We start from the raw sequence: 22761 nt of genomic DNA, 5'->3' as shown, positions 1-22761 counted from the left end.
GGGCTTAGACATAGGCAGCTGTTGCATAGGGGCTTAGAACTGGGAATGAGGAGTTGTCCTAAAGGTTAGAGCCTCTAGCAAAGAATTGGCTAGGCAGCCTGAACACGAAATTGTCACCGCTCTTCCTGTTGAGACGAAACACTCTCTAGCCCAGATGGGTGGAGTCACACCTGGCGATTCTGTATTGTCTAGACCAGGCATCCCCAAACTGCGGCCCTCCAGATGTTGCTGAACTACAACTTCCAGCATACCCAGCCACAAAAAATTGTAGCTAGGGATGCTGGGAGTTGTAGTTCAGCAACATCTTGAGGGCCACAGTTTGGGGATGCCTGGTCTAGACCAAGGGTGGGCAAACTTGGCCCTGCGGCTGTTGTTGAACTATAACTCCCAGCATCCTCAGCCACTATAAATTGGCTGGTCTAGAAACAATAAAAGCCCTGGTCTAGAAAGATGTTCCAACCTGCAGTTCTTGTGACTTGCCACATGGGGCAGCAGTGCCCAAAGCAGTGCCTTCTTACAATTGCATCGGTAGCCAAGGCAAGGCATATGGGCCACAGGTGGTGTGAGCAGAATGGGATTGTAGCATTCCTGGCAGCTGACTGCTCCACCTCTTCCTGACTGCAGCCAGGTTCCGATTCAGAGTCGATGCCTGCTAGAGCCTCCCAAATCGGACTAAGAGTTTGCGGGCAAGAGCAAGCCATAGTCTGCCTTGCCCCAAACAAGGACTGGGAGTTACTAATCACTGCACTCAGTCTCACCAAGCCCAAACCCATGGCTTGGTGTGATGGCTGAATGGTCCCAGAATTACATCCCTGGGACTTGGTTATCGTCACCCTTGCCATAAGCGGTTGGCTACCTTTTGCCTGTTTGAACCCACTGAATGGCTTGGAGACACCCCATGGTGTGTTTCGCCAGGTCTGTGAGCGACCGTCATCAATAGGGATTGGTGGTGATCAACTTGCTGGAAGGATTGGCACTGTTTCAGTAGAAGGAATTTGGTAAATTCAACACCAATGAATGGGGGTCTGTCCGGCTAGGGAGCTTTGGATTGTCCATATATTTAGTAATTTGGCAACCACTTAACAAGATGCCTGATGGGCCAATAACCATATTCTTACTTATTTGTGCAGTCCAATCCTATGCATGTTTACTCAGAAGTAAATCCCACAATATCCAGTGAGTCTTACACGGGAATGCAGACTTCATCTACCAGTATGAACTGTGCATCTGGGTTGAATAGTAGTCGCTTTTCATTCCTCCGATGACCCATTGAATGTTAGAGTTTCTGCACCATCAGGTTTTTTGCACAATACTTGTGCATTTGTTTCCATGTGTGGGACACAGATGACTTGCCCTATCGCAATGTTGTGTGGCTTGTCAACCTTCTAGTTGTCCAGTGTGGTACTTGCCCTGGTTTCTGTATCCATTGCCATTGGGACTGCTAGATGGCCACGGTGGCCATCGTGAAACTCTCTAGCTGTTGGACTATCACTCCCATCATCCATCCTGCAGCAGCTGGGATGGTGGGGTTTGCAGTCCAACGCAGCTGAAGAGCCCCATGTAGGCCATCTTTTTGTGGCACAAATGGCGTCAGTTTTCCGTTTAGAATTAGAGCGCAATTAGTTGGCCAATTTGGATCTAACTATTAAGACAAACTCATGGTGGACAGAGGGCGAGTTCTTCATGGTGGCCAAATTGTACTGTAAGAGGATAAAGCACTTCTGCTTTCACGCAGAGTTCTGCTCCCTTGAGAACCAGATCCTCTACTCCATAACAGCAACTAGTTCCAGCCATTAGAGATGGGTCCATACCATACTGAGCTTTCTTCAACATGAGGCTGACATTGGAAGTCACCTTCTACTGAGTCTGACAGTTGGTCTATCTAGTATTGTCCACACCATCTGGCAGCAGCTCCTCAAGGTTTCAGGCAGAAGTCTTTCCCAGTGCCAGGAAGCGAACCTAGGACCTTCAGCATGCAAAGCAGATGCTCTGTCACTGAGCTACAGCCCAGCGCTCAGATGTAGTTGCCCATCCAAATGCAAAGCAAAGCAACCCCTGCTTAGCAAAAGGGACAATTCATGCTTGCCACCCAAAGATGGCCTCCCCTACCTGGAGGTGCCCGAGATTGAACCCGGGACCCGCTGCATGCAAAGCAGATGCTTTACCCCTGAGCTTCAGCCCCATCCCCCAAAGGGAATATCTTACCTCAGGCAGCGCTCCCATGTTGTCACCCATCCAAATGCAAACCAAGGCAGTGCCTGCTTAGCAAAAAGGGAGAATTTGAACACACTACCCCAAGACAAGCTCTCCACCGCTATGGCTCTCCACTAGGCTTATGTCAGATAGTTACATGGTAAGTACCTTGCACCAGACCTTGTGATCATAGTAGTTCCCAGGGTCCAGTGACCGCCTTTTCTCTCTTTCTCTCAAAAGTTTGGGAGTGCCAAGGGAATGTCCACAACCTGTGCAAATTTGCCTTTTCCATTGCAGAGGATTACAGCCGTTGCCCTGCCTGTGCCGCCGGTTATGTGCAATAGACACGGTTTTCTCTGGCCTCGAATGTCGATCACTGTTCTGGCTGAACTGCCTGCCTAGCTGTTAGGTGCATCCCAGATCAGAGTTGGGGAAACGGATTGCATGGGCTCGGAGGTTTGGCTTACAGACATGACCATCCACTACACCATGTCATTGGCCATCGACGCATGTCCCGACTTCATTTCACTGTGCTTGGAGCCGCCATGAAGAGGAGAACTTAGAACACAAAGCACCCATGAACCGATAGGAAACACTTAGTCAGAAGCATGCCGCTGCGGTCTTGAGATCTGCCATTTTAAAGAAGCTGGTGCATTGATAAGATGGGAGGGAAGATTGGATTTTGACTCGTTTTTTTAAGACGGGTTCCGCAAAGCATGCCATTTAATAAGATAAATCCGCATTCTCAATCTAGAATGAAACCTGGTTGCAACCCAAACTTTTAAAGATGCTTATTACAGGTTTGAAATGGGGGTGGGGGGAAAGGAAATTATGACTTCAAGTCATGCAAAACTGCATCTCTGTAACCTTTTCAAAACTTCAAAATTGAGCTGCCAAGAATGTTCCCCCTGGCATATACTTTTGGCACAGTTTGGATTGAAGCAGCATGCAAACCCTCTTAAAACAACCACCACCACCCAATCAGAACTGGTTGACCATTTCCTTGGTAGCACTTCCTCTTCGCTTATACGTTGGCTATTTGGGACCTCCAGGTTTTTAATCAGATGACCAGTAAAGTCATCAAATTCTCTCATGGAGCCAAGTAGGAATGACCAAGGTGGCTTAAGCATGAAAGAAAAATAAAGTTTCCCCCCATCCCTCCCTCTTTAAAAGTCCGGAATACAGTTGCCTTGCGATTAATCCTCAGGAATGTGGTTTAGAGAAACTGGTTCAATGGGGGATTGATGCTGCCAAATGTTGCACTTCAGATTTCCCCCTCTGTTAGACAAATTAACGGAGGACAGGTCTACCAATGGCTACTAGTCACGAGGGCTATAGGCTACCTCCAAGTTTGGAGGCAGGAATGGATGCCCTCAAATACCAGTTGCAGGGGAACGAAGGCAGGAGAGGGGGCATGCCTTGATTTCCTGGCTGTGTGGCTTCCCAAGACATCTGGAGGGCCACTGTGGGAAACAGGGTGCTGGACAAGATGGGCTTGGTCCAGCAGGGCTGTTCTTCCGTTCTTGTGTTCTCCGAAACCTGTCTTCCTGTCACCTGTCAATTACCTGCTCTGTTTGCACCCTTCCACGTCTCAATGGGGTTTCCCTGCCCACCCCCATAATGGCCCATTGGACTTCACCTCCTTCCCGCCTTCTCAGTTGTCCCACATCCTGTTTTAACTTTCTTTTCTTTCTTTATTTACGTCCATTGCAGCCAGATCTCTATGGCTCACAGATGTTCACAGGGAAGCCTACAGAGGTGCGTCACAGGCCCAAAAGAAGCTTGCGTCCAGGGGCTTCTTTGAGATGTCATAGCACTGCCGCTGCAGGTTCATGTGTGTGCAGTAGATTTCGTTGCTTGGCTTCTCCCACTCTCTCATCACGGACCCCCAACTGCAGAGGCCCATGCATCACATCCCATTTTTTGCAGAGACCTCCTAGGAGGGGGCAGGTCACGAGGGAGACACTGGGGTGTGACCAGAAAGGGGTGCCTGGATGCTCTTGGAGTTATCTGCTGCTTAGATGCTGACTGTGCAGTCGAGGGGTGGGTGGGATATGGGCGTCTCTTGGGTTTAGGACATTATACTGGATGTTTCAAGGCAACTCTGATTAAAGGGATGGTCACAGCACCATGCAAAGATGGCCGGGTCATGGTTTGGCATGCACAGGCTCTGCTTTGAGTCCCGCAAGTCTTTTTCATACTCAACATGGAGAAGTGAGAAAGAGAATTCCCGGACAGCGCCGGCTGCATCATGTAACTCTGCATTATTATTTTGGTTGCACATTGAGGCCCCCCCTGCAAACTGCAGAGAAGATTCCCCAAAGGCCAATTAACACATGGGGGCAGGGTGGCTTTGACCTTAATCCTCTGGGCGAAATGCTCTCCTCTTGTGGTGCCCCAGATATCCAGTGTAACGCTCCTAAGGCACGCCATCTTGTCCTCCTCTTAGAGCAGTGTTGGGATGTCTGCGCTGAATCCCAGGGAAGCGAGCTCAGTGCCCCACCCCCACCCCACCCCCCGCCATTGTTCCATGGATGAGCAAGACTGCAGGTTGAGTTCCATGCACCTTTTGTTTCCTGTCACAGTCATAACTTTCTTTTGATTATGATTATGATTTTGTATAAAAGTTGGATCCAGGTTTTAGCTCTTTGTTTGGATAGAGGAGGCGAGACTGAATGTACCTGCTGCACAGTGTCTAGCTTTAAACGGTCAGGCATCAATTGCAGTCTCTGAAAGCAATCTTCCAGGTAGCATGAGATTCTTGGTAAAGACTGTGAATGTGGATGTGTGCCATCTTGAATCGGAATCCTTTCCGCTTGCTCTTCACAGGGCATTCCTGAGCAGTGGGCCCGGCTATTACAGACCTCCAATATAACCAAACTGGAACAGAAGAAGAACCCACAGGCTGTTCTGGATGTCCTCAAGTTCTACGATTCCAAAGAGACAGTAAACAACCAGAAGTATATGAGCTTTACGTCAGGAGGTGAGCAGGCAATGGTGTGCCAAGGAGATGCCAACAGAACCACTGGAGTGAGATGGCTGCAGAATTTCCCATTTGGAAGTACCAAAAGCAGCAGACCTCTTACGTGTGGTGCAATGTCATCACGCCCTGAATTAGGCCTGCCCCTGTTCCACTTCTGTCATCATGGTCTGGTTCACACACTCATTTGAACCTAGGTTTAATGTGGGCTACCAACATTATGTGAATCCACACCAAGGCAGGAGTCTCAGACTCATCCTGGGTCATAAACCACTCTGGCATGGGTTCACACAATCATGCTAATGCCAGTGACCCACATTAAACTGAGATTCACAGAGTTGTGTGAATCAGGCCAATGTGTAGTACTGCCCTAAGACAAGTTTGATTTAACATCAACAACTTTATTGCTTGGCTCCACCATAACAATAGTTCTCTGGGTAGCTCACAAAATAAAGCAACAATTGAATAAAACATACAATTAAAAACATACTGAAACAACAAAAAAGCTACAATAAAATACATATTTTAACAAAAGGCCTGGGTGAACAAAAAGCTCTTTACCTGGTTGTGTAAAAGAACAAAGTGGTAGTGTCAGGTGAGCCTCACTGGGGAGGCTGTTTCCTAAACAGGGTGCCACCACCGAAAAGACCCTCTCCCTAAGTGGAAAAAAATTGGCCATCAAAGCATTACTGCCTTGATGTTGGAAGCTAAAAAGTTAAAGGGCATAAGCAGCTGTGCGTGTGTGTGTCTGTGTGTATACATGCATGTGTGTATGGGTAGGTTCACACGTAACACAGAACCTGAAGTCCCCCCAGTCCAAGATATGGAGGGAACTTGAAGTTGGTGCTACAGATGATTCGGTCATTGACCAGCAAACATTTACAATAAACCAGTACGTATTGTACAAATAATATAACAAAACCTGGCCATAACAGAAATAATATCAGTGTCCTCATTAGTTAAAAGATAATTTAAATAAAATTCATCAGACCGGCCAGGCAAATTGTCTAACATAGGAGATAAAAGTCTTAAACGGGGTTCCCTATAAAAATCACAATAAAGAATAACGTGCAAGGTGGATTCTATAACCCCTTTGCCACATGGGCAAAGTCGTAAAAATAGCTGAACTCCCTTAAACCTGCCATCTAATACTGCTGTAGGAAGAACACAGATGATTACATATCTCGGTTACTTGCAAGTAGCTGAGTTGAGCCAGAGGGACACCCCTTTCCAGCCTTCCAGTGATGTCCTGGATGCTGTCCCAGCCTGGCTTGTGATACCCTTCGACTGGCATGCTTTTACGGCATCATCCGCTTTGCAGCCATTGGTCCCAGTTGCAAAGCGGGCTGGCCCACCTGGAATGAACTCGAGGGTGGTCATGAAGCGTGTGGATCCAGACGCGTGATGTGCACTTCAGTGGAAGCAGCTCTTGATTTGGCTAGCCAGCTTCAAATCTTGGTTACGCATCTAGGTTGGAGGCCCTGAGTGAACCTCTGGTTCTTGCCTTGGTGTGGTTTCAGACAGTCATCCAGTCAATGACTGACTGTGCAAGTAGGTTCCACATTATTTGTGACCTTCCTCTGTGTGTCTCCTGGCCCAGCTCGCTGTTTGCACGGTGTCTGCTTTGCCCCCCGGCCCGGAGACTTCAATGAGAGAGGAGGGGTTCACCCAGCATCCTGGTCTTCCTCCTCTTTGTTGGGCTGTACTTCTCCTTGGTCTCCTGATCTCCTGCCCTTAAATATTCTCCTCCTCATGGTCTCTTCAGAGTTCTTCTTGTCCCTGTTCTCACAAGAGTTTCTCTAAAGATTCTTCTTTGGATCGCCCAATGGTTTCCCTGTCATTACTGGTCTTCTTGTGAAGAAACCAATACAGATTGAAGCCCTTTGATAGCTGTACTCAATAAACCAGTTATCAATTCCTTCAGCCATTTCCCCTCTTCCTCTCCAGAAACCTCCCCCCTGCCTCCAATTCCCACCCCCCTGCAGTTGGCAGCCTTTTGCAGGTACTTGGGGTTCTCCTGAATGTTATCTAGTCTGACCTTGGCAAACAAGCCTTTGTTCTTCTAAATGCCCTGTACCCCTTTAGACTCTACCAGGCAATTGATTGTTTTCCTTTCCACGTTTCAGATAAGAGCGCCCATGGATACATCGCGGCCCATCCTTCTGTGAGTATAAAAACCTGTTTCAGGGCATCAGTTAATCCCCATCCTCTGAATTGTCGCCTCTGTTTAGTTTTGTGGCTCAGTTGGATGTGTGGCTGTAAATAAGGCTAAAATTGACGTGAATTCTCTGGATCCATTTGTATGGAAGTTTGCAGCAATGGTGTGCATTTAACCAGTGCTAAATTGCAATGGGAAACCCAAAGACACACTTAAGGCAATCCACATTAACACTGAGCAGTCGGTGTAAATGTCTTATTTTCATTGCCGAATGACTGGATCGGGATTTGCCATTCATTTTTTAATGTTAAGTGATTTAATTTCCCGTCCTTGATTACACAACCGAGTCCACACAACAGCCGCTGGCAGTGTAGCAGGAGCGTTCGTTGTACGGCTCTCAGGACAACATTCCAAAGCAGAGCACAGTTTTGACAGTGTAGAAAAATGATGGAGATGCTGCCCTAAAGCAAGGGCGGTGGCTTGATGAGACCCCTTCCAGGGGATATGACTCTGCAGGGATTTCTAGAGGGCCACTGGAGGTCCCCGGGATTGAACCCAGGCCCTTCTGCATTCAATCCAGAGTCACTACCACCGAGGTATGGCCCCATTCCAAATAGACTGATGTACGAAGTTCCTTTATACTGAGTCAGACATTGGTCTCTCTAGTTCAGTGTCATTTACACCAGGGATTCTCAACGTTGGGTCCCCAGATGTTTCTGGACTTCAACTCCCATAATCTCCAGCTCCAGTGGCCTTTGGTTGGGCATTATGGGAGTTGAAGTCCAATAACATCTGGAGACCCAATGTTGAGAATCCCTGATCTACACTGACCAGTAGCCGCACTCCAGGATTTCAGACAGGGGTCTTCCCCAGCCCTACTTGGAGATGCCTCCGGGGATTGAATCTTGCACCTTCTGCATGCCAAGCAGATGCTCTACCCCTGAGCTACAGCCCTGACCCTCCACTGTCTGATCCTTGCTCCAACTAGCTCACCGTTGTCTACACTGACTGGAAGCAGCTTTTCAAGGTTTCAGGCAGGCGTTTCTCCCAGCCCTACCTGGAGAAGCTGCCAGGAATTGGGCCCTTCTGCATGCAAAGCAGATGCTCTTCCACTGAGCTAAAGCCCTTCTAGTTTAGGCATGTCTGCTGCTGACAGATCTGGGGGTCAATCGCCAGGAGCCCTGTCTGATGTCAGTGTGGGGCATGGAATCAGGGGCTGGAACCCCTGACAATTGTCCTCACTTATTTTATACGTTTGGTTATGTATTGGGAAAGTTACCCTGTCCTTTCTAGTTTAAAATCAAAAGTGGGCACATGATCTCTCCCAATGCAGCCCTGAGTGGGTGGGATGTAAGGCCAATGGAACCCTTCCCTCCCTGGCATGCATGCACCACCAGAAAGAGACGGGGACACACTTCCTGCCACTCTTCTGGCTTTCCATCTCTAGCTCATGCCCGAATGAATTCCCATGGGAATCTTGGGTTGGCAAGGGAGGGCTGGATGGGACAGGAAGCCTGCTGGCCTCCCATTCCGGGTAATGTATCTACCAGAATCCAAGATGAGTTTCCCCCCAGCCTTTTTGGTATTAGTAATCGGAAGCTCATCTTAAATTCAGAGTCCTGTTCCTGTTGAGTAAATGTAGGTATTACTTGCATTTAACCTCTACTATTAAGTTATCTTAAGTGGTCTTTCTACTTTTAAGTTGTCTTATAGTCAGAGTCATCGATTCGAGTAAATCGCCTCACCCTGGTATCTCAGGTGGAGGTCATGGCCAGGAGTGCTTTCTATCAGCTTTGGCTGATTTGACAGCTGCTCCCATTCCTTGAAGAGGATGACCTCAAAACAGTGGTGCATCAGCTGGTAACCTCCCAGCTTGACTATTGCAATGTGCTCTACGTGGGGCTGCCTTTGTACGTAGTCTGGAAACTTCAGTATGTTCAGAATACGGCAGCCATATTGGTCTCTGGGGCAACCTGGAGAGACCATATTATGCCTGTTTTGAAACAGTTACACTGGCTGCCAATATGTTTCCGGGCAAAATACAAAGTGCTGGTTATTACCTTTAAAGCCCTGAACGGCTTGGGTCTGAGTTATCTTGAGAGCACCTTCTTCTACGTGATCCCCACCGCACGTTAAGATCATCTGAGGAGGTCCGTCTCCAGTTACCACCGGTTCGTTTGGTGGCGACTCAGAGGCAGGCCTTCTCCGTAGCTGCTCCCAGGCTGTGGAATGCACTCCCAGCAGAAATCCTCAGTCTTAATTCTCTATTGACCTTCCAGAGAGCCCTTAAAACCTATCTGTTTGGCCTGGCCTTTCAGGGTTTTTAATTAGTTTTAATTGTTTTAATGCGCTAACCTGGTTTTCAGGGTTTTAATTGTTCTGATTGTTTAATTGTTTTTTTAAAAAAAGATGTTTTAATTGTAAATTGGTGTTTATATTTCTGTTTTAATTGTAAATTGGTGTTTATATTTCTGTTTTAATTGTTAATTAGTGTTTATATTTCTGTTTTAATTGTTAATTGGTGTTAATATTTCTGTTTTAGTTGTTATTGGTTGTTTCTGTTTTAATTGTAAACCACCCTGAGCCATTTCGGAAGGACGGTATAAAAATCAAATCAAATCAAATTAAATAAATACATACATACATACATACATAAAATATGGTATAATTATTAGTGCACCACAGAGTGAAAAGGCAGAGTTAGTTGGGGATCGTTGCCCTTCCCAGGGTAAACCATTATTGTCAGTCTTTTCATCTTTGGTTCAGGCCATAATTCCCTGACTCGTGGAAACCATTCTCAACATCACGATCCTTTCTCTGCAGAGCACAAAAACGGCCTCAGAACCCCCACTAGCTCCCCCAGTTTCAGAGGAAGAAGATGAAGAGGATGAAGAAGAGGATGACGACAATGAACCACCACCGGTCATTGCCCCGCGCCCAGAGCATACAAAATCGGTAAGCTACACACAGTGGTAGTTACGGATGTTAGAATTACGGCCCCATAGGCCTGGGCATCATGGGGTGTGTGCGGTGATGAAGAGCAACACGCTGTTGGAATTATTTCTACCCAACATTTCCCATTAGCCTTGCCTGGCTAAAGCTTAGCTAAGGGACTCGGGTTTGTGTTCAGCTGCTGGCCCATTGCTTTGAAAATGAATTGAAAGGTAAAGAGTGCCGTTGAGTCAGTGTCGACTCCTAGCACCCACAGAGTCCTGTGGTTGTCTTTGGTAGAATACAGGAGGGGTTGACCATTATCTCTTCCCACGCAGAATGAGATTATCCCTTTCAGCATCTTCCTATAGTGCTGCTGCCCGATAGAGGTGTTTCCCATTGTCTGGGAAACGTACCAGCAGGGATTTGAACCGGCAACCTCTGGCTTGCTAGTCAAGTCATTTCCCTGCTGTGCCATAAATTCATTTTTACCAAGAGTAAAATTTAAAGAGTTTTATTTGAGTTAAAAGAGCTAACTTAAAGAGTTTAAAACAACTGAAGAGTTTAGTAGAGCTCTCAGCAATCCAAGTAGTCTTTGATCAAAATTCAGCAACACAAGGGAAAAATGGGGGAGGGGGCACCTCACCCTGAGAATATTCCTAAAGAATATCTGCTCTCATGTCTTTATTTTTTTTAAAAAAATGTTTCTAGTCTTTTTACGTGTGCAGAAGGCAGCCGAAGTCTCAAAGGCTGAATAAAATTTCCAGACGTTCAGGCTGACAGTTCCGTTTCTCCATAAATCCTTGTTCCCCATGGCCAGCACCATCAGAATAAATTATGCAAAATAAGACAGTATGCAAATATGCCCACATAGCATAATTTATGCAGGTTGCAGAAGTGATTCTTTCTGGATGCAGAATTTGGTTGGCCTGGGTGCAGGTTTTTTCATGTTTTCAGCTCACACAACCCACGATGCAGCAAGCAGATAGAATAGCTTCTCCTGGTAAGAAGTGGCAGGAAATTCATTTCCAAAGAAGAGCTGAGGGTTCATACCCAATCTAAGGCTTTTAATTTGTAGGAAGCTACAACCACCAGGTCACTCTGATCTGAGATTTATCACTTAATCCCAAGCTTGTCTGATTTGTTAGAGAAGGAGGTATAGAGGAGGTATAGTGGAGCTCTCAGTTCAGGTGGTAATGTGATGTGTAAATTGAAAGGCATAATGGAAGTCTTGAAATCCATTATCTTCTTGTCAAGAGTTTAAATTAAACCTTTAGAGGAAGAGGAATGTAATATTTGTGGAAGTATAGAAGACAATTAACTTGCTTCTTTGTGCACAGCCTGTTGAGAATTCACCGACGTTCAGCACCTCCAAGTTTACCTTTGAACGAGGTTCTTCTCCTGGTTCCTTTCAGATTTATACTCGCTCGGTCATTGAACCTGTAGCAGCGCCTACACCAGCTAAAGAACCCACCACCCCTCAGCCTGAGAATTCCAACACAAACACTTTGTACAGGAACACAGACCGACAACGGAAAAAATCCAAGATGACGGATGAGGAGATCCTCGAGAAACTGAGTGAGTCTTTTGCCCTGGCTTGCAAACTCTGTGCTGCTTGATCACTTGGCGTAGGAAACTGACATTATTTTATTATTTAAAATATTTATACCCCTCCCCCCGCCCACAGTAAACTGCTCTTCAGGGCAGCTCACAACATTAATAAAATAGGTACAATGTAGAACAATTTCTTAAAAAAATAGAATTTGAAAAGTTGAAAGGCCATGCTAAAGCAAATGAAACTTTGAAAACTGTTAACATGATCCAGCCGACATTATTGGATCACCTATTGATGAAAGTCAGGCAGATAATTAAGGCTACAAGATTTTGTCAGGAACCTTTTAGTTTGTTGGAAGCTGCTTTCTACTGAGTCAGATCACTGGTCCATCTAGCTCAGTATTGTCTTCACAGACTGGCAGCAGCTTCTCCAAGGTTGCAGGCAGGAGTCTCTCTCAGCCCTATCTTGGAGCTGCTGCCAGGGAGGGAACTTGGAACCTTCTTCATGCAAGCATGCAGATGCTCTTCCCAGAGCAGCTCCATCCCCTAAGAAGAATATCTTTCAGTGTCTCCCATTTAAATGCAAACCAGGGTGGACCCTGATTAGCAGATGGGACGGTTTATGCTTACTATCACAAGATCAGCCATTGCACATACAAACATATGCATATAGATCCTGTATTACAATTTAAGATCCTGACTTTTTCAGGGTTGTATGAAAAGAGCACATACAACTTCAGTGAACATTGCAAGGAAGTGAAATTACACAGAAGCAGATTGAAGTCTGGTGTGGGTGGGAAATATCTAACTATAAGAGCTGTTTGACAGTGGAACAGCCTGCCTCATGCAGTGCTGTGCCCTCCTTCAGTAGAGATTTTCAAACAGAGGTGGGCTGGCCATCTGTCAGAGATGCTGTAGCCGATTCCATGGCTGAATGAGATGACCGCTGAGGTCCCTTCTAGCTCTGTAATGCTATGAGTCACACAATACACAATTAAATGATGGAATTCAGTGGCACAGGATATAGTGATGTCCCCTCCACCTGTCTGGGGACATGCATCATCAAGGAAAACAGGACTCTGGGTTAGATCTAGCCAGGCTTCTGAAGGTCAGTGGACTTAGATCATCAGCTGAGCACTTCTGGCTCTCTGAACAGAAGAACAACCCTGCTGGATCAAGCCCAAGGCCTATCTAGTCCAGCTTCCTCTTTCTCACAGTGGCCCATGGGATGCCTTTGGGAAGCCCACAACCAGAAGATGAGTTCCTGCCCCCTCTCCTGCTGTTGCTCCCCTGCAACTGGTGTTCAGAGATATCCTGCCTCTGAAGGTGGCCTATAGCCATCAAGACTGGTGGCCATCCATAGACCTGTCCTCCATGGATGTGACTAAGCCTCTTTTAAAGCCATCCAAGCTAGTGGCCATCGCTGCTCCCCATGGCAGAGAATTCCATCGATTAGTTGTGTGAAAAATTACTTCCTTTGGTTTGTCCTAAATGTCCTCTCATTCTGAGCCTTTGCATCCCCTGCCATTGAAACGAAACTCTGTAGGCAACTTTTAAAATATGAGATCTCCAGGCACGCTGCTGAGATGAATGAGAAGAAACTCTTGTGGCCAAGTATTGTTAATAAGGCTCAGCTATCTATGCCTCCTTCCCTCCAGCACCTCCGAATCCATTCATGCTTGCTTGATTTACTGTGTGGCATTATTATCTGCTCTCTTTTCCATCTTGAGAATCTAGTCTACATGTGGCCAAGGTGTCTGAGTAGCTGCCTCTAGCGAACTTTGATTGGGAGATTGAAAATCTATTAGTTTTTCAATAAAGCATTTGAAACACGGTCTACTGCGCTGTTCTCTGTGGCCACAGGCTAATTATAAAAAGAGTTAAGAATTAATTAAGAATGCTTGCTGTTTCAAGCCGAGGTGACTGATCCTCCTTTTGTTAGATTTATTTATCTAATGTTTTCAGAATTAACTTTCAAACACCTTTAAAAAGAGGTTGTGAGGCTTTGTTTTCCTCCACTGAAATGATTTATGGCAACTATGGAGGCCAGCAAAATTTTCCTGAATGACGCTCAGAAACTAATTTCAGGGGCTTGTTAAAAACTGCCCCTTAGGAGAACTTATAAAGCCTCCCAATCCTTCTAAAACTCAGATTGAAATGTACACAAGAGCCCTACAGGTGAGAGGGGCAGCCCATTCCAGAATGGGGGGGAGCAAGAGGGACTTTGCATGGCGGGGGGGGGTTGAGTTGGTAAGCTAATCACTGAATCTTTATACTTGGGGCGGGGGGGGCACACCTTCTACTTACCTTGTCCAGCTTGGTTTCTTTGCATTGACTGGCACGGCGGTTACCTCTGATGTAGAGATGCTAATCTAAAGACATAACTGGTGCTACCTATATTTTGTTTCTTCGAGATAACGTTTGTTCGGGACAATAAGGGAGGAGTTCTGGTCTTGTGGTGGCAAGCGTGGCTTGTCCCCTTAGCTAAGCAGGGTCTGCCTTGGTTGCATTTGAATGGGAGTCTAGAAGTGTGAGCACTGTAAGATATTCCCCTCAGGGAACAGGGCCGCTCTGAGAAGAGCAGAAGGTTCCAAGTTCCCTCCCTGGCAGCATCTCCAAGATAGGGCTGAGAGAGACTCCTGCCTGCAACCTTGGAGAAGCCGCTGCCAGTTTGTGGAGACAATACTGAGCTAGATGGACCAATGGTCTGACTCAGTATGTGGCAGCTTCCTATGTTCCTATGGCATTAGAGGACATACTGGTTTCATCAGCAACAAGCCAGTGCATGATATTAAGCATTTATCTCCTTGATATATTCCTTAGAAGAGGCTTCCCCAACCTGCAGCCCTCCAGATGTTGCTGAACTACAATTCCCATCATCCCAGCCACAGTGTTGTAGCCGGGGGTTATGGGAATTGTAGTTTGGCAACCTCTGGAGGGCCACAGGTTGGGGAAGCCTGTCTTAGAATATTTATGGTGTCCCTCTTTTCCAAAACTGTAATATTAGGGCCATATTGTTAATTTACTGTGCTGTGTTTAGGTTGTATTGTTGATTTAGGTACATGTTCGCTAGAAGGTACTGATAATTTCCTAGCAACCTTTTAGTTTTCAAAGAATTTTAACCAATGCACCTTGTAAGACTTGGCCAATAGAGGGCAGCATGCTAATGTGGTATGTTTTCAGTAGGAGATGGCTCCTTTTCCAGAGACAAAGCAAATTTGCTCCTCTCTTCGGTTCGTGGATATTTGAATATTGTTGAATACTGAATGTCTGCTTTGCATTGAATTCTGCTTGATTTCAACAGTTGATATGAGAGAACAAGTACTTGACATGGATAGTTGACTAAGGATGTCCCTGAACTGCAGTTTAAAGTGCGGTTCGAGTAAAGGTAAAGTTGTGCCCTCGAGTCAGTGTCGACTCCTGGTGCCCACAGAGCCCTGTGGTTTTCTTTGGTAGAATACAGGAGGGGTTTACCATTGCCTCCTCCCGCGCAGTATGAGATGATGCCTTTCAGCATCTTCCTATATCGCTGCTGCCCGATATTGGTTTTTCCCATATTCTGGGAAACATACCAGCGGGGATTCGAACCAGCAACCTCTTGCTCACTAGGCAAGTCATTTCCCTGCTGCGCCATTAGGTGTCTGCAGTTCGAATACTTTGAGGGAAATTAGAAAGAGCTCCACTGCCCTTTGCAGCTTCCTGCTGGGGTGGTGTGTGTCCCCAAAAGCCCTGCGCACCATCAGCACACACATGGTATCTGCGCATGTGTAGACACCATGTGCATGCTTACAGTGCAGAAGGATGTTTGGGACATGCACCACCCCCGCAGGAAGCTGGAAGGGGTTGGCGGAGAAAAGGGAGCTCCTGTTCTCCACTTTCTTAAAGTTCATTTTCTAATTTCCCTCAAATTGCTCAAACCGCGGTTCGAGCACATTCCTATAGTTGACTTCCAGTGTTCAATCGCTGTAGGGTTCAAACTTCCAGCTTTCAGGGATTGCTTCTGTATCGATAACCTGACTGCCACAGAACCCCTGAGTGTTGCAGGGAATTCTGTGTGTGTTTTAGGTACACTCAATTCATGTGGGCCTCTGGCAAGTGATAAGGAAATTTTGTTCGTCTTTTATCACTGCACTTATTTTTGTTGTGTAAGCCCCAGTGATCATTCAGTAGTTTGTTCAAAGGCCACTGCAATCAAAGCACAATTATAATAAAATGTACATCTTGACAAAGGTAAGGAAACATACCAGGTTCATCTTCTTGGCTTTAAAAGCGGCTTAGGCAAATTCAGAGAGGGCAGGTCTATCAATGGCGACTAGTCTGGTGGCTGTGGACCATCTCCATCCTCGGAAGCAAGATGCTTCTAAATACCAGTTGCAGGGGAGCAACAGCAGGAGAGAGGGCATGCCCTCACCTCTTGCTTGTGGGCTTCTCAGAGGCATCTGGTGGGCCACTGTGGGAAACAGGATGCTAGACTAGATAGGCTTTGGGGTTGATCCAGCTAAACTGCTGTTAAACTATTAAATCTAACACAGTCTATAAAGTGCATAGCATATGTAGAGAACATAGGGTACTATCAAGACATCAGTTGCACTATGTTCTTAGTCAGATAACCAATGCCTAATTGCCTACTAGCCACATTCATTTAGTTATTCTTTCATTTGTACTTAGGTTCATTTCAATTCTCATTTGTTTTCTTAACTCCCACTGATATTTTTTTTAATTTAAGTTGCTTGCACAGAAGGTAGGAATGGCTCCTTTGCATGCCATTTGGATTTTCCCATCCTGCCCCAGAAGTAGCACCACTCCAATACATGTTTCTCTACTTGTCCTTGGTCCCTACTGAAAGTAATATATAATGTTCTAAATGGAACCCGTCTTTCTTGCTCATTTCAGGAAGCATTGTGAGTGTTGGGGATCCTAAGAAGAAATACACACGGTTTGAAAAGATCGGTCAAGGGTAAGCACTGCCATGAGACCATGCCTCCATTTTGATCAGCATCCCTCTCTCTTTTGTGGTTGTATGGTTGTAGCCATGTCTTTTCTGTTGGGCTGACTGGGATCTGGTTAACAAATGTCCACACTTCATGGGAGCTCTTATTGTGTAGCAGTTACTGGCATGAGCTATGAGGCAGGAAGCCCCACTCCTTTTTGGCACTCCTAAAAATATTCATTGGTTTATTTACGTTGCCCTCACTTTCCCTTACCTCTCAGTTGTCCATCTCATAGCCAAAGCTGCTTGGCTGCATAGTGTTGTGTTGTGATGTCATCTCATTTACTGTGTGATCCCTGATTGGCTGGCATCTCCAGTTTTCCTCCATGTGTTGAGAAAATCTGTTAGTGTGAATGTGATGAAAGAGTCTAAAACACTTCCTTCTCATATCTTAGTTGCCATTCTTTTCCCCCTGTTCTTTAGGGCTTCAGGTACAGTTTATACAGCGATAGACATTGCCACGGGCCAAGAGGTAAGTGTGTGTGTGTGTGAGATTCTGAAATATTTTCTCAGGTAGGGGGCAGTCCTTTCACCAAAAGATCCCCTATCACACCAGGAGCCTAATGGTACACATTTTAAATAGACCCTTTTTGACTATTGCCTGCCTCTAAGAGAGACTTGCATGACTCATATTGGACCATAGAATCACAGAATGGTGGGAAGGAACCCTGCAAGTCTTCTAGTCTAACCCCTTGCTCAGAGCAGGAAAGCTACGTAGAGCCTTCTTGCCATCTCAAGGGTCCACCAGTGGTTCAGTGAATAAGAGAAATCAATAACAAATATCGTGGAAGAAGTCTGAGATGTTTTGATGTTGTATGCAAGCTTGGTGGGCCTGAGTCATGGGGATGGCAGCTCCTTGCAAAAGACATAAAAGGCAGAACTCCTTGCAAAAGGCAGAACTTGGTGTCTCATTGTGATGACACACTGGCTCATCACCAGTGGTTGTGACACTGGAGGGCAGTTTACATGCTTTAGGGCAGGAAAGTTTTCCACCCTCATTCGGGATCTCTGCATGCTCCCCATTTTTGATTGTGTGTCAGTTCCGTAGTGTGTACGGTATTGCCGAGATGTTTCCTCCATTTTTATCATAATTTTTTAAAATGAAATTGCCAGGCAGGTCTGAGGGATTTAATGTCTCTCTACTCCTATCAGACCAGAACCCAAATATATTTTATAGTATTGAGAAGTTTTGTTCTGCAGCTTGTAGTACCCGACAAGAGTTGATCAAAAAGCTTAAACTAGTTCCAGGTGTTAAGGCTGATTGAATATGTTTATGATCTGATTGAGAGTGTTGAATTTTGAACCGACTGTATGTTTTGATGTTTTCTGTATCGCTTGTGGGTCAGAGACCATTATGCATCTTATTTTAGAGTACTACTAAAAACAAGGTTGGAGGTGGGGAGCTTGATGGTGAGCTAAGCTGGATAGCATGAGGATACCCTACCCAGACTCCATTCCCAGCTTTGGAATGAGGTAGGAATCGAAATTGCCCTAGCCATGATCAAGCTCCCTGCTTCCAACCTTCCAACCTGAACTGACCACGATCGAAAACTGGGATCGAAAATTGCACAGACCATGATCAGAAATTGCACCAAGCTCCCAGATTAGGATAGGACGCGTAGCCTCTCATGATGTCAATGGTGTGAACTGCCTTTTTGTCTCCTACGTGGCTGATACAGCCTTCGTCAAGCGTGATTTGTTGGGGGAGTGGATGTTAAGCTCCAGCTGCTAAGCCAGTTGTAATTAACACAATACCCACCTCCCTGTTGAGGTGACGGATGGTCTCGTCATTGAGACTCCCTTCACAGTGGTTCCAAGGATGCTAACGATTCTGAACGCTTGGACAGAACCTTTGATTTTCAGAGTTTGCTGTAAATATTAATTAAAGCGGGATCATGCTTAAAGATCTGGGATTTGTATAACGTTGAAATGGAGGTTGATTGACCTTAATAATTAAAACTAAGAAAAATTCAGCTGAAGGTCAGAGGCCTTTCCTTAAACCATGCAATTATGTGTCCCTTGTGTCGGGCTACACACCCTTCTACATATTGACCGAAGAGTGACCCAGGCAGTGATTGGTCAAAGCGTAAAACGAGGGAGGCCTTTGAACTCGCTCCCATTTTGCTAATTTTGAGTTGTCACCTTAATGTTCATGCTTTTTTTCACAATTACGGAGAAGTCCTCTATAAAGGTCAGGATTTTCAAGCATGGGAAGAAAGCGGGGGTGAGAGACAATCCATATCCATTAATATCTGTGCGAGCTTTGCCATCGATTTCTGCAAAATGTGTGTTGCATTGTCAACATCAGTGCTGGGACACCTAAATAAAGTTGACTGGGCTACTTCAGATGTCGAGGGCATTGGAGATTACCCCTGACTTCGGGAGTTAGAAGTGCCAGGAATTCATCTCAGACACCATACTATCCAGCATCTCACAGATGATAACGTAGATCCTTGTGTAGTGGGGGGAAACTTGTGCAGAATTCAGTGGAAGCTGGCAGGAGCCCACTATAGGGACTACTTCCTTTTGCATTCAGTGCAGCTTTTCCAAATGAATGAATGAATCTTTATTTTGATCACCAACCAGAAGCAGAAAACATAGAAATACTAATAGGTACATCACTAAATTTTCCCTAGCTCTTGAATTGTTTAACCCCCTCAGATTCAGGATTTGGGAAGGTAACCGTTTAAATCTTGATCTGTATGTAATAATCTCATACGTATGAAATGCTGCTGTCTCCTTTTATCCTAAGTTATGTATTTTTAGTAGTTTTGGTAGATCCATTTTCAGTACCTTGATCTATGTTCAGAAGGACTTTTGTAGTCTATTTGGTTTTATTGTTTGTAGTAGAAGTTTGACTTTTTTCTTTTCTACATTTGTAGTAACCTTATGCTGGTTGCTGACTGAAATAAAGAGATTTGATTTTAATAGGTACAAATACGCTCATCACCCAGTAACAATAACATTAACAACAGATTAACATTGACAAGGAACTTTAAAACCCGCCCCTATATATATTATTTATTCTGGTATCAATCCTTTTTAAGCACACAACTTTTGTCAAGCTTTGCTCTCTATTAAACAAAATTTAGCAACACATCACATCATTCGAATCAGATTAAATGATTCTTGTTGAAATAAGAGCCTCCCCATCTCTGGAAACTTTTTAAAAAGGCACTGAAGACACATTTATTCACCCAGGCTTTTAATTAGATTTATGGTTTTAAATGTTTAATGTTGGTTTTAAATGATTTTAATGTTAATGATTTAAATGTTTAAATGATTTTAATGGTATAATTTAGTTTTGATGTTAATTGTTTTGTGTTTTTGTTTTGATGCAAACTGCCCTGAGCCATTTTTGGAAGGGTGGTATATAAATCAAATACATAAATAAATAAATAATAGAAGGTCATTACTAATTTACATAAAAATGCTTTTCAAGGTGGTTTGGGAGCTTTTACACTTTGGGCCATACAATTAGCTGGGAGATATTTCCATGGTCTACTGTGAGAGGAGGAGAGCGGGTCTCGTGGTAGTGAGCATAAATTGTTCCCTTTGCTAAGCAGGGTCCACCTTGGTTTGCATTTGGATGGGAGCCTACATGTAAACACTCTAAGATATTCCCCTTAGGGGATGGGGCTGTAGCTTACTGTTAGAGTATCTGCTTGCATGCTGAAAGTCCCAAGTTTCATCCTGGCATCTCCAGGTAGAACTGGGAAAGACCCCTGCCTGAAACCTTGGAGAGCTGCTGCCAGTCAGAGTAGACAATACTGAGGAGATGGACCAAAGGTCTGACTCTGTATATGGCAGCTTGGACTCCACATGCCCATTTCCAGTTGGTGTACCAGCAGCACCTGTCTGCTCTGTTATTTGAGATACTTTTCCCATTTTTAAGCAAGGTTCTCAAGCAGGTAGTGAGTTCCCAGCTCCAAGTAGATCTGGATGAAACGAGTTATCTAGATCCTGTTCAATCTGGTTTCCAGCCTGCTTTTGAAATGGAAACCTCTTTGGTCACCATATACATGGGGCACATGGCCGGAGATTATTCTCTGTGCTTGCTGTGTTAATTTCCTCTGCAGTTACAGGCCCCATACCAAGGTGTGTTAGTAAGTACACTGGCTGAACCAAGGTGTGTTACTCTGAACCAAGGTGTGTTAGTAAGTACACTGGCTGTACATACACTCCAATTCCTAGAAATGGTTCATCTCACAGTGGATAACTGGGGTCATTAGTTATCAGAGCCCCTGGGGTCAGAGCCCCTGGTGGCGCAGTGGTAAAAACTGCCGCCCTGTAACCAGAAGGTTACAAGTTCGATCCTGACCAGGGGCTCAAGGTTGACTCAGCCTTCCATCCTTCCGAGGTCGGTAAAATGAGTACCCAGAATGTTGGGGGCAATATGCTAAATCATTGTAAACCGCTTAGAGAGCTTCGGCTATAGAGCGGTATATAAATGTAAGTGCTATTGCTATTGCTATTGCTGTTATAGAATAATTACGACTCAAACACATTCAGAAATATGTACTATTGCTGTTCTATAAAATGGGAGCAGGGGATCTGATTTTAGTAGTAAAAGTGCCTATGGGCACCCCAATCGCTTCCCTCTACACAGCTTGCCCCCCTAAGAACTTTCCTCCTCAACTGAAAAGAAAGGACTTGGTGTGGGGAGAAGCTACAGGCAGCTAAATGCTGGGCATGAGGTTCCCCTCACCTCAGCCATATTCCCCCACTCTACGTATTCCCCTTAACCTTGGGAATGGACTTTGGAATGCTCTCATGGTGGGCTTCTGCTCCCCAGAGAACTGGTCTTGGGGTAGCCAGCATGACTTGTCCCCTTAGCTAAGCAGGGTCCGCCCTGGTTGCATATGAAAGGGAGACTCGATGTGTGAGCACTGAAAGATCTTCCCTTTACATGATGGAGCCGCTCTGGGAAGAGCATCTAGATTCCAGGTTCCCTCCCTGGCAGCATCTCCAAGACAGGGCTGAGAGAAATTCCTGCCTGCAACCTTGGAGGAGCTGCTGCCAGTCTGGGTAGACAATACTGAGCAAGATGGACCAGTGGTCCCACTCAGTATGTGGCAGCTTCCTATGTTCCTATGTCTCCATCACAGTTTTTAGAAAGCAAGTAAAATCTTGACTTTTTACCCACTCATTACCCAATGAGTGTTTTGTTGTCTGTTGCTTTGGATCTTATGCTTATATTCCACATGTCTTTTAAACTTTTAATTAGATTTGTATTTTTATGTTCTATTTTAATTCTTATTGTGTCATTTTAATGGTTTTTATTGTTTTAAATAAGCCGCCTTGAGATTATTTTAACAAAAGACGGTATAAAAATTTAGCAATAAATAAATAAAATAAAATAAATAAAACCACATTGTTCTAAAAATGGATCCCCGTCCCCTGCTTTAGACACGAGTGGGGCAGACCCCCATTTAAACACACGAGTCCGCCATATCTAATTTGGCCTTCATTCCACTTAAGGTTATTCTCGGGAATTAACTGTCAGACTGTCTCTGTGTCGTTGCATGATGTCGTTGCCTCCGGGGTTGGTCTCTCTGGTCGCTGAGTGTCAGGTGACTGTCTTTTCAGGTGGCGATCAAACAAATGAATCTCCAGCAGCAGCCCAAAAAGGAATTAATAATTAATGAAATCCTGGTCATGAGGGAAAATAAGAATTCAAACATCGTTAACTATTTAGATAGGTAAGCCGTGCCAGGTGCTCTGCGGGAAGCGTGGCCTTGTCTGTCTGAGGTGGAGACTTGAGGGAAAGGATACGAGTTCGCTTTTTGTGCATGGTTTTTGTGATTGTGGGGAGTCTGAGGCCAGAATTTGCAACTTGGCCTGCAAACTTAAAATTGCCTACTGCCCTGAAACAAAATATCTTTGTGATGAAAGCCAAAATCGTCTTCTGCATGATCCCCGTCGCTCGTTGAGGTCATCTGGAGAGGTCCGTCT

The 22761-nt window shown here is 45.2% G+C and overlaps 1 protein-coding gene across 4 annotated transcripts in view; it reads left to right on the top strand.

The window, feature by feature from the left end:
* The window catches only part of PAK3 (p21 (RAC1) activated kinase 3), a 148709-nt gene that overhangs the window by 105033 nt on the left and 20915 nt on the right, over nucleotides 1–22761 (top strand). For 3 of the 4 annotated variants that reach the window (XM_053273963.1, XM_053273962.1, XM_053273964.1), the window contains exons 4-11: nucleotides 3907–3951; nucleotides 5023–5176; nucleotides 7300–7337; nucleotides 10155–10286; nucleotides 11678–11840; nucleotides 16710–16773; nucleotides 17230–17278; nucleotides 22396–22508. In XM_053273963.1, the coding sequence (XP_053129938.1) occupies nucleotides 3907–3951; nucleotides 5023–5176; nucleotides 7300–7337; nucleotides 10155–10286; nucleotides 11678–11840; nucleotides 16710–16773; nucleotides 17230–17278; nucleotides 22396–22508 (758 nt within the window). The remainder of the gene's footprint in view (nucleotides 1–3906; nucleotides 3952–5022; nucleotides 5177–7299; nucleotides 7338–10154; nucleotides 10287–11677; nucleotides 11841–16709; nucleotides 16774–17229; nucleotides 17279–22395; nucleotides 22509–22761) is intronic. The other variant, XM_053273965.1, reaches the window with a different exon arrangement.

The sequence above is a fragment of the Hemicordylus capensis genome, chromosome 11 (assembly GCF_027244095.1).
Source record: "Hemicordylus capensis ecotype Gifberg chromosome 11, rHemCap1.1.pri, whole genome shotgun sequence".
Taxonomy (NCBI): Eukaryota; Metazoa; Chordata; class Lepidosauria; order Squamata; family Cordylidae; genus Hemicordylus; species Hemicordylus capensis.
The sequence above is the reverse complement of the archived record's forward strand: the minus strand, read 5'-3'. Positions and strand labels throughout refer to the sequence as shown.